Source organism: Crocuta crocuta, unplaced genomic scaffold (assembly GCF_008692635.1).
Source record: "Crocuta crocuta isolate KB4526 unplaced genomic scaffold, BGI_CrCroc_1.0 scaffold811, whole genome shotgun sequence".
In the NCBI taxonomy this organism is placed as follows: domain Eukaryota; kingdom Metazoa; phylum Chordata; class Mammalia; order Carnivora; family Hyaenidae; genus Crocuta; species Crocuta crocuta.
The window spans coordinates 919,884-932,096 of NW_027530352.1; the positions used below are offsets into that span (position 1 = coordinate 919,884).

At 44.0% G+C, this 12,213-nt stretch overlaps 1 protein-coding gene across 1 annotated transcript in view; it reads right to left on the minus strand.

Moving 5' to 3' along the window:
• Positions 1-5,555, minus strand: part of SCGN (secretagogin, EF-hand calcium binding protein) — a 35,261-nt gene extending 29,706 nt beyond the window's left edge. The window contains exons 1-2 of the mRNA XM_077765719.1: positions 5,474-5,555; positions 4,152-4,222 (exon numbers count right to left, since the gene is read on the minus strand). Coding sequence (XP_077621845.1) covers positions 4,152-4,222; positions 5,474-5,555 — 153 coding nt within the window. The remainder of the gene's footprint in view (positions 1-4,151; positions 4,223-5,473) is intronic.
• Positions 5,556-12,213: the final 6,658 nt, after the last annotated feature.

Genomic DNA, 12,213 nt, shown 5'->3' on the forward strand with positions numbered 1-12,213 from the left:
AGCTCAACCAATTGAGCCAAACAGGTGCCCAGTTTTGTTCTATTTCTTTTTTTAAAGCTTTTTTTAAAGTTTATTTATTTATTTTGAGAGCAAGAGAGAGAAGAGAGAGAGAGCATGAGTGGTGGAGGGGCAGAGAGAGAGAGAGAATCCCAAGCTGGCTTTGGGCTGTCAGTGCAGAGCCTGATGTAGGGCTCGATCTCATGAACCATGGGATCATGACCTAAGCCAAAACCAAGCATCAGACATTTAACTGACTGAGCCACCCACACACTTCTGTTGTATTTCTAAGTGAAAAACCTAGCCCTTCTAGGTTGCTGGTTTGACATAGCTCATTCCCTTCATCTTCTCCTTGGATTTGCTGAGGAAAAGGAAATTAGAAGAGAGGAAAAGTAATAAAGTAAGTGTTGAATTACCAAAGATGCCATATCTCCCTTCCATTCACAACTCCTTCTATATGCTAACTTGTTCTTCATCAGTGCACTGCAGGATTGGTACAAAGAAATATGACATATATAATCAACAGTGGAGAATGAATTCTGATGCAGGAATTGAGAAGCAGAACCACTCACTAGCAGTGCCACATTCCAAGACCACAGACTCCATTGGCCATGCTAAATTCATTCCCCTTAATCCTATCCCTAATACTCTCCCACACTACCCTGCAACCAGCCTCCTCCTCATACGTGGGTCCACTACATATAGAGACATCAGCATCTCTAGTCTTGGCACTTTGGATTGTGTGAGTTTGGGTTTGTGTGTATGGGTTGTATATGTGCAATCACACAGAAAACATATTGATGATCACTTAGCAAGGCGGGTCTTCATTCTGAATTTCAGTTGACTTCCTAGATTAAGAGATTTGCAGGGTGGCAGTCATTTCCATATCTCTCAAATACAGTGTCTGTGGAATGAAGAAATGATTCTTTATGAAGGGCTGGGCCTTCCCAAAGGAAGTTAACGAACTGGGGCCATGTTGGTGGAAAATTAAATTTCAAAATAAACAAATGTGAAGCCAAAGAAGTTGTAGCCAGATGTTCTGCCTTCAGTATGAGGTCACAAACTTGCCTTTTGTCCTTCCAGACCTCCACCCCCAAAACCTATGCCTAGCCCTTGGACCCAATGCAACAGGACTGCTTCTGTTCCCCATCAGCACCCTCTGCCCCCTTCTCTGAGACTCTGGGCCTCAGCAGAGTCCTCATCATCCCCGAAGCATTGAGGGAGGCCTGGGACGTGCACATGGCCCCAGACAGGGATGTACTGCAGGGCACTGGCCATATCCAGACCTAGTTCAGAGGCCAGTTCTGAGCATTTGAAGAGAAAAGGCAGAGAGTTGAGGAAAGGGGTGAGTAACAGAAACAGCAGCAAAAACAGCTGATGGCTCCATTAAGTCTATCCTGTCAGAGACTCTGAGAACCTGGTCATTACACACAGGCTGCCTGCTCTCCAAGGCTGAGTATCAGGCACCTTGCTGTTAGAAACCTTGATTCCTCTTTGCGAGATCTCCGTGCCCTGCTAATGAGGGAGGAAAATAGAGCTATTCAGGCCTCCGCAGAACTGCTTGCACCCCTAAACCCCAGGCTGAGGGGCTGCCCCATGGTGAAGGCTTGCCTGTGGCTGGTTCCGTAGGCACTGAGGCATCAATGATTAAAAGTAAGTGTCACAAATGGTGACTGTTGCTCAGTTTAAAGGGCTTCCACTTGGTAAGTCCTGCCCTCTTATTAAGGATATGCATAGGGGCTACACATTTCTCAGCAGGGAAAAAAATCAGAATTAGGAATAGTTTCCTTAATCACTGTTATCCAGATAGCATGGAGGGCACAGCGCAGGTCTCTGTGACCATACGCCCCAGCGTAATCCCTCAGCATTTTGAAACAGGATAATGGCAGGCCACCACATTTTTGGATAACAGCTGGCTCCAAAGGTCCCTCCCCAGCCAGGTGCTGAGAAGAGGTGGCTGGGGCTATTGCCAGAGCCTGATTCGACTAGAACCCTCCCTCTGACGGCAGTCACTGTATCTAGGTTGAAAGAGATACAAATTGACTTAGGGGGATTTAAAAATACAAGGTCTTAGGCAGGCCCCAAAGGTACTGAAATTCCTAGGGGATGGAACATGGGGTCTGTATTGTAACAAATACAGAGAATTCTTAAGTATGCCCAAGTTTTACCTCCGCTACCCTAAGGATTCTGCAACCTCCCAACCTCTTTACCTCTGGCCTCAGGAATGCCTGCACTGAGTGCAGGTGCACAGGACACTGATGAGTCACCTGTCTTGTTTCCTGCGGGGACCATGCCTGCCCCTATGTGAGAGGGTAAGAGCCACAGGCTGGCTCTGAGGGAGGATGAGGAAAGAACTGCCCAGCTGCAAGAGAGCCACCACTCTGCTCTGTCACTAGAGGCAACAGTGCCTCTGATGTTAGCCAAAGCCCCCGAAGGAGTTGGCACGTGGGATGGTTCATAGTGTCCTTGGCATAGGGCAGACCTGTGCTTTAGTAGCCCCACCCCCACCTCGTGACTCAAAAGAGGACCCTTCCAGTTTCAACACTGACAGCAATTTTTCTCCTCCTTTCATATCAACCACTAAAGCAAGGAACTTCTGAAAAGGTGGGAAGTTCCAAGTCTCGGGAAGCTGGGGTTTTTGACTATCCAGTTTATTCTAAGATGTTGGATGGTTCTGCCTTCATCTATTTGTTTTCCTCTAATACTCCTGTCATGCTTGACAAAACAGCATCTGACTCATGGGCTCTGGAATGCTATGAGCCTTAGCATTTACAGCAGTAAGTAGGAGCAAGACAGAGACGGAGACAGAGTGAGATAAGGCAAGGAAGGAGAAGAGAAGAGCAGAGCAGAGAAATGGATAGAAGACAAGAAATAAGGGACAAAGAAAGGTGAGACAGATAAGAAAGAGAAAGGGAAAGGGAAAGAAGACAGGGAGAGGAGGGATGAGAGCTTCGAGAAACAGACTGACGATAGAAGGGGAACAAGGAGAGAGGAGAGACGGTGAGACACAGAGAGACATGTAAGACATAGAGAAGAGAGACAGAGAAGTCAGAGAGAAAGTCAAGAGATGATGCAAGACAGGGGCCAGGTATCAGAATAAGAAACAGAAATGGCGGAAAAATGAGACACTCAGACATAAAAAGAAAGAATAGGAGACACACAGAGAAGGAGAGATATCTATATATACAAAGAGACAGAGAAAAGACAAGGCTGTGTGGCTGCTGGAGGCAGATGGCAGCCTCTTTTGTTCTGAGCTGGCTGCCCCACCCCCATCCCTTAACCACCCTCCGCCCCAAGCTGTCCTGGATGCTACAGGGAGCCTTGTTCCCCTCATTGGGCTCCTACATGAAAGCACAAGGCACTTTATTCTTCCGTGGAAACAGTTATATCTGAGGATAAGTGAGCTCCACAATTCATTTTAAATGCTCCTGTCTCCAGAGCTATTCCTCTTACCAGGCATCACCTTATGGAATCTTTACTGGGCTCTCCCATCCCTAGGTGGGTGTGGCTCTGTATGAGTTTTTCCTCTGCTTTAGTACAGGGATGTTCAAAAGTTAATCGCCTTCTCTCAAGGCCAGATTTACCATCAGGGAGGGACATGGACACACTAGATTGGTTTACATTTATTATACCTGGGCTCTGGGTATATTGATTATTTTCCAGTTTGTTACTCCCTAAGAAATCTATACCCTCTTCTATTAAAATGAACAGTGGAAAGTGATTTTAAATGGTTGTTTGTGGTTTCTAGGAAAGGAGTATCAAATGCACTAAACACGCAGAACCTCAAAGCTCTTAACATCTCTTCCACCTTTTTGAACACAGTGAGATGCTTATCTCCAAGTTCAAATCCATTAGCAGAGACATAACCAAGGAAACGTTCAAAACAGAGTTGTCTGAATTTATAGTTTGGGTCTCTGAGTGGATGACAGATGTTTCACTGAAAGTCAGTGACCAGCACACCTAATGCTCCAGTTGTACCTTTTATAAAACCTGCCTCAATCCTCCATGTTGCTAGGAGATGGAGAAAATTACACACAGACAAAGGAAAAAAAAGACATCAGATGGGATTAATAGGTGCAAATCAACATAGACTTGGGTCTTTTTGCATGTTGCTAAAGGCACATAAATTAATGCTTAGTGGTGCAAGTACTTACATCAGTACCCAGTGTTGTCAAGACGTGGTGAAAGAAAGAATCAAGCTCCTTCTCTTCTATGTAACCTTTTTCTAAATGCAACAAGAGATACATAAATGGTAGTCACTTCCATAGAATACTGTGTGACATTTAGGATTTATCTAAATTGTCTTTAATCTCACACTCTGTAAAATCTCCATGGATACAATTTTTTACTGTTCCAATAACTAAGCACCAATATCTAACCTCTAGAAGTCATGGATTTGAAAAGTAAACACACATTCAGAAGTTAATACTCTGTGCTGGGTTTGTATGAATATTTGGAAAAAGAGAGCTATTAAATACATAGATTTTAATCCATAGGTAAACATGAGTTTTAGAAGAAAATCCAACCCAAGGATTTGGAAGCTTGGAAAATTTTAACAGATGTAATTATCAAATCTTAGTTTGCAGAGTCAAAGCACATTTATGTATTTTCTTTATGGTTGTTGAATTATTAATAAAGATAAACCACACATTGAGGAGTTCCATTTTCTTTTCAGGTAGTTCCTTTGTGGGATGGGGGTGGGTAGCGTCTTTTCAAAAGTAGTAAAATTCATCCTCCCTTTAAAGAGCACATTAGGGAGGGCGGGCTTCAGATCACGGCATGTCAACCACAAGCCTGAAATACATGTAATGATCTTTGCCATTATACACGGCATATCATTTTAGATATATACCACAGAGACTGAGAAGGGGGCCAAGTCCCTCCCCCCACCCTGAACTTGAGACACACACACACACAGATTGGGAAGGGGGCTGAGTCCCTCCCCCCACCCTGAACTTGAGACACACACACACAGATTGGGAAGGGGGCTGAGTCCCTCCCCCACCCTGAACTTGAGAGAAACACACACAGATTGGGAAGGGAGTGAGTCCCTCCCCCACCCTGAACTTGAGAGACACACACACAGATTGGGAAGGGGGCTGAGTCCCTCCCCCACCCTGAACTTGAGAGAAACACACACAGATTGGGAAGGGGGCTGAGTCCCTCCCCCCACCCTGAACTTGAGACACACACACACAGATTGGGAAGGGGGCTGAGTCCCTCCCGCCACCCTGAACTTGAGACACACACACACACACAGATTGGGAAGGGAGCGAGTCCCTCCCCCAGCCTGAATTTACACAGACATCCAGGTGCGTAATTCCAGTATACCTAACATCTGTGTGGTTTGAACAATGCTGGAAGACAACCTTCCCTACGAGGAAGAATGTACGGGAAGGGGAAACTCTAGGTCCTTTCAGAGGGGCTGGAGCCACGTCTACACCTGTGTGTTCAGGTGGCGTGTTCCACTACTCACCATCCGCATCAAAGCGCTGCCAGACCTGCCAGAAGCCCAGGGCGTCCAAGCGCCCCCGAGGCGGGTCGCGGGCGCTGTCCATGGTGCTGCCGCGAAGCTGAGGCACCTGCAGCCAAGGGACACCTGGTGACGGCGGCGCCTTCCTGACTCCCTCACGACCGGCTGCGCTCTCCGGTTTGCTTTGAATACCTGTTTTCCGGGCTGGTGCGAGGGCAGCTGGCGAGGCGGCCGGTGGCGCCTTCGTGTCGCTACAGTTCCTAAGCCCGACCGTGGAGCCCGCCCCGCTGCTGGCGCGCGGTCCCCGCCCCACCCCGCGCGCGTCGTTGCATGCACCCCCCGAGGGCCCCCCGCCTGCCTCCGCGTTGGGGCACAGGAGGGGCAAACTGCCTTTGCCTTTAACTTGTTTGCTAAACTCAGAAAAAAACAATTCCTCATACATTTTGTGCCTCAAAGGGTTTTCTAGAGAGAGCTCCCGCTCTCTCTAAATTCAGAATTATAAATTCAGAATTAACTATAAATTCAGAATTAAAGTGTTGGAAGAGGTGTCTGTGTTAGGGCCCTTTGTACCTGATAACTTAGAAAGATAGTGTGTGGGGAGCCTGGGGATGAGGTGGAGAGGGGTGATGGTGGTAGTGGTAGGAGATTACCAGAAAGCAAGGAGACCGTCAACAGCAACTACTGATCCCTGAGTACTTAGGGCATGTGAATAAGGACTTGCTACTAAATAGCGATTCTGCAAGAAACCATGGTTTCAAGCAGGGTATGAGGATGTTGGGGAAGTCTAAACCATGCTCTGCTCTGCTGGGGAAAGAGTCAGAGAAGACATGGTGGCCATTTGCAGAGTGTTTAGGTAGAAGACTTAGATGACTGTGTTTGGCTCCTATGTCTTTCACTAAAACCAGATGACAAATCATTTGGAGGAACACAGAGCTCTAAGGATCAGAACTGTTCAAAACCTGACTGGTTGCTTTGTGAAATAGTGAACTAATGGGCACTGATGGCTTCCAGCCTTGGGCTTTGAACCATTTGTTGAAGGAATCTATAGAAGGAGCTCGGGTATTAAGAGAGTTAGACAAGATACAGATTTTTCCTTATGTCAGTGACCCTGGTATCAGCATTCAAATTCAGTTTTTAAAAGCACATATATGTAAGCCATCTAAACTACAGTAGGAAACAGAACATGATACTCCTGGATAGATAGTCCTGAGTTAGGACTCCAGCTGCATCACTTGTTGCCTTTGTGACCTGGGCTGTTAGTTTTCATCTCTCTGAGACTCTGTTTTCTCATCTATAAGGTGAGGATTTTAATATCTGCTTTGGGGTGTTGCTCATAGGAATGTACAATATATTATAACTGCTATGGTCTTAATAGAGGGTAAGAGGTGACTATATTATATATTTTTTTAATGGTTGGGAGAGGCACCTGGGTGGCTCAGTTGGTTAAGCATCCAACTCTTGGTTTTGGCTCAGGTCCTTACCTCATGGTTCCTGGGTTCAAGTCCTGAGTTGGGCTCTGTGCTGACAGTGCAGAGCCTGCTTAGAATTCTCTCTCTTTCTCTCTCTCTCTCTCTCTCAAAACAAATAAGCTTTAAAAAATAGATAAATAAAATGCTTTGGAGAAAAAGGAAAATAAGAAACTCACAGCCAAGAGAAGCCTAGTAAGACATCATAATTAACTTCAATATTGTATCTTGCATACGATCCTGGGACAGAAAAAAAGGACATGGGCAAAAACTAAGAAAATTTGAACAAATATGGATGTTGGTTAATAATAACAAACAAAAAATAGTTTAGAAGCAAACGCTATGGGTTTAGGGTCCAGCTTTGCCTCTTACTAGCTGTGATATTGGGCAAGTTTCCCAAAAGATACCTCTTTCTTTTCTTGTAAAATGAGGATAGTCAAAGCATTTGCATTGTTCTCCTAAAGGTAAAATGAAGAAAAGAAATACATATAAATTTCTTACCACAGTAAACACGCAAGGCAATTAGCTACTAAAATGACAAATCTCCATACATACACATTTAGAAGATGGTAAAATAAATGTCAGGATTTTTTAGTAATGTGGCTTAGGTTAAACCTAAACCTTGGCTTAGGTTAAAGAGGAAAAACAATATCATAACTTCTGGGGAAATTTTTGGGCACAAATATTAGAGAATATAGCAGGAAGAAAGGGCAAGGGGCTCAGTAGTTATCATAGGTGGCCCTGGGTAATTATGGATACAGTGTTAAGACACCTGGGTGGCTCAGTTGGTTAAGTGTCCAACTTCAGCTCAGGTCATGATCTCGCAGTTCATGAGTTTGAGCCCTGTGTCAGGTTCTGTGCCAATAGCTAAGAGCTTGGAGCCTGTTTTGGATTCTGTGTCTCCTTCTCTCTCTGCCCCTCTCCTGCTTGTGCGCGCGCGCTCTCTCTTTCTCAAAACTAAATATTAACTTTTTTAAATTATCAGTGCAGAGTCTTTGCTCCAGACAATTTAAATTAAAATCTCTGTGAAAGGAGCTACCGTAAGTTATTTTGTTTTGGGTTATCATTTATTTTGGGTCCCTTCTAGCTATTTTGTATTTGCTTTACTCTGAGTTTTCTGCTTAGACAGTAAAGGTCTCAGGTAAATCACCCTTGGCTCCTTCCACCATGACTCCCCCACTCCATCTNATAGCTAAGAGCTTGGAGCCTGTTTTGGATTCTGTGTCTCCTTCTCTCTCTGCCCCTCTCCTGCTTGTGCGCGTGCTCTCTCTCTCAAAACTAAATATTAACTTTTTTAAATTATCAGTGCAGAGTCTTTGCTCCAGACAATTTAAATTAAAATCTCTGTGAAAGGAGCTACCGTAAGTTATTTTGTTTTGGGTTATCATTTATTTTGGGTCCCTTCTAGCTATTTTGTATTTGCTTTACTCTGAGTTTTCTGCTTAGACAGTAAAGGTCTCAGGTAAATCACCCTTGGCTCCTTCCACCATGACTCCCCCACTCCATCTCCAGGTGGGGGGACCTCTGAGGTGAGACAGTCTTGTAGGTGATGTCTGCTGGTCCAGTATTTTAAAATACTTTCTCAGTGGCTCTCTTCTTTGTCAAAGGTTGGAATGGTTTCCTCCCAAAGAAATCTCTGTTTGAGAGAATGCAAGTTACCTGAACATTATCTACCTAGTGCTCATGATAGAAAATGAAAAGTTATCATCTGGAAATTACAATTCCCACCAAGTGCCACAAGCCAGGCTCCTGGAAATTGCTCCATAGAGTTCCATTTGTTTTCCAGCTCCCAGAACAGCAATCCTTGTAGCTGTATTTCTTTCCTCCTTCCTTTAGGTGTAAAATAAAATCTTTAAAGATTAAAAAAACTTTAAAAATTATNGCGCGCGCTCTCTCTTTCTCAAAACTAAATATTAACTTTTTTAAATTATCAGTGCAGAGTCTTTGCTCCAGACAACTTAAATTAAAATCTCTGTGAAAGGAGTAAGTTATTTTGTTTTGGGTTATCATTTATTTTGGGTCCCTTCTAGCTATTTTGTATTTGCTTTACTCTGAGTTTTCTGCTTAGACAGTAAAGGTCTCAGGTAAATCACCCTTGGCTCCTTCCACCATGACTCCCCCACTCCATCTCCAGGTGGGGGGACCTCTGAGGTGAGACAGTCTTGTAGGTGATGTCTGCTGGTCCAGTATTTTAAAATACTTTCTCAGTGGCTCTCTTCTTTGTCAAAGGTTGGAATGGTTTCCTCCCAAAGAAATCTCTGTTTGAGAGAATGCAAGTTACCTGAACATTATCTACCTAGTGCTCATGATAGAAAATGAAAAGTTATCATCTGGAAATTACAATTCCCACCAAGTGCCACAAGCCAGGCTCCTGGAAATTGCTCCATAGAGTTCCATTTGTTTTCCAGCTCCCAGAACAGCAATCCTTGTAGCTGTATTTCTTTCCTCCTTCCTTTAGGTGTAAAATAAAATCTTTAAAGATTAAAAAAACTTTAAAAATTATAATAGTCTGTACTACTATGCTTATTATAGAGAGTTTTAAAGTAGAATTACAAGTAGCAAAATGAAAACTGCCCATGAGCCTCCCTCTTCCCCATTCCAGGGATAAACATCATTCACATAATTAATGAATATCTTTCTAAATTTTCCTATGTGTAGAAACGTGTGTTTTACTTTACATAATTATATCATACTATATGCACACTTTTGTAACTTGTCCTTATGTTCTGAGCATTGTGTGTGTGTATGTGTCTGAGAGAGAGAGAGAGAGAGAGAGAGATAAGGCTTCAAAATCAAGATTTCTGTGTATGCAGCAAAGCCCATAATATAGACTTACCATAATTATTTAACAACTGCCCTACATTAGACCTTGATTATTACTTCTGACATTTGCCTTATTTTTCCTTTTTCCATTATTTATCAGAGAACAAGATCAGTGACCAAACTGGTGAGTTCATACAAATTAGTCTTCCTGACTGATTTTGACACTATATCCAAAATTAAAAAAAAAATTTAATGTTTATTTTTAAGAGAGAGAGAGAGAGAAAACAAGCAGGGGAGGGGCAGAGAGAGAGGGAGACACAGAATCCAAAGCAGACTCCAGGCTCTGAGCTGTCAGCACAGAGCCCGACACAGGGCTTGAACCCATGAACCGCGAAATCATGACCTGAGCTGAAGTAGGATACTTAACTAAGCCACCCAGGCGCCCCTGCACTGATAATTTTTTAAAGATCCCCTAGGAATAATATTAGAACCACTGACTACCCCTTTGTCTACTATATGTTTTGGTCATATTATGCTTTGGATATGGCTTCTCTGAAGGACAATATGAAAAAGGAAAAAAACTTCTTAGAATTTATAAGTCACTCTGGTAAGTTTCAGCTGGTGGCTGAGACTAAGGTCTGCGTGCATTGTTCTTCTTTTTTATCCCTGCTGATTTCATTTTTTCCTGCAGTCATTTCCTGCTTTTCTCATTAGCATAGCTAATTGATGGTTAGTTGTACAAGATACATCAGTGGTCTATAATTTGAAGCATTGCTAATTAACTCTGATGCATGCATTCAACTCAGAGTTAGAATCTCTGCATCTTTTTACAAACTCAAAATGAAATTTCTAGCTGGAAATATAAACAGTGCTTTCTTTAGCATTATCATCCGAAACTTATTGAACACTCAAACATGGCAGACCCCTCACAGACTGTAGAGCAAACCTTAGGATTTAAAGAGATTGCTTTGGTTCAGTGGCACACCAGCGCCAAAGGGCAAAGGAAAGAAACAGTCACAAGGGCTATTGTAAGGGTGGTAGAAGTGTTAAAAACCTGGATTGTGGCAGTCTCTTACAACCACATACATGTAATAAATGTCATCAAACTGTACACTTGAGGTAGGTGAATTTTAGCACAGCTGTTTAAGAAGTCATTCAAGAAGTGGATTTGGCTCAAATCTATAAATATTTGTTGACTGCCCATCAAATGCCAGGCACTGGGCAAGACTTCCAAGGGTAGCCTGGGATAGTGGCTGGCAGTGGGCAGTCAGCATTAACCTGAAGCAGGCGACATGAAGTTTGGGACCCAGGAAGTAGGAGCTTGAGGAGGAGTACCTGAGAGAAATACGCATGGAATTTTCTGCAAAAACATGAATTCTTGCAATTGAATAGCATATATAGTCAGTGATATTTTTTTGCTTATAAATGGCATGAGTGCAAGTGAACTTTAATATAATAAAGTATAAAATCCCAGTTAATTTTTAAAATGATAAACCTTTCTGTGACGACACAGTGATCATTGAAACTTACTTGTCCCTCTGGGATCCTTTAGAACTCATTTTCAGCTTGGGCTGCTTGCAGCCAGCTGTTTCTCTTGTCACTATTGTATACATGCCCTCTGTTCTATCTAAGGCGCCTTCGAGGGTGACGCTGCTTGTGCTCCCCGATTTCTGCCTCAACGCTCACCTCCATGTGAACCGTGACTTCTCCGCGATGCTCTGTTTCTAAATAACAAACGACTCCCAAATGTAGAGAACAGTGGCCATTTATTTGCCTACAGTTGTGCCGCTTGGCCTTGGGCTTAGCAAAGGAGGTTTACTGCTGCTTCTGTTGACACTGTGTGGAACGGTCCAAAGAAGGGCGTCCCTCCCCCGGCTGGCCGTTGGTACTGTCTGCTGGCCGGGAGCTCAGCTGGGCCATCTACGGGGAAGCTTCGAGTTCTCCTCCACGTGGGTGGCTTGGGTTCCTCACAGCACAGACGCTGGGTCCCAAGAGGGAGCGTCCCAAGGAACGAAGACGGCAGCTGCGGGTCTCTCTGAAAGCCCGGCCTCAGAAGTTAGGCCACGTCACCGTCGCCACATTCTGTGTCCACACAGGGTGCAGACCTTGCCTTGCAACAGAAGCCTTGAGAAACTTTAGAAGCTATCTGTAATCCTCCGCGACGGTCTTTCTGACTCCCCAAAAATGCTTGTTCTTTTAAAAATAAATTCCTATTTTTGTCTTGTGGATTCTCTTTGTTTTCAAATATTTACATATTTCTGCCATCCTTAACCCCCATGGGATTGCTTCATTACCACTGGCAGTGAGTCTTCTTGATGCTCTGTCATTTCTGCCTGGGAGCTCACCTCCGGGGGGTCCCAAGCGGGGCGGAGGGGGGGGGGTGTCCTAAAGGGTTTGCAGCCTGGCCTCAGCCAGCTGCTCACAGCTTTTCTTCAGACTTCGACTTGTACCTGAACACTGCAGTGAGTCACTTGAAAAGTTAACAATGACGCCTTCTCAGGTTGGAGGAAGGTC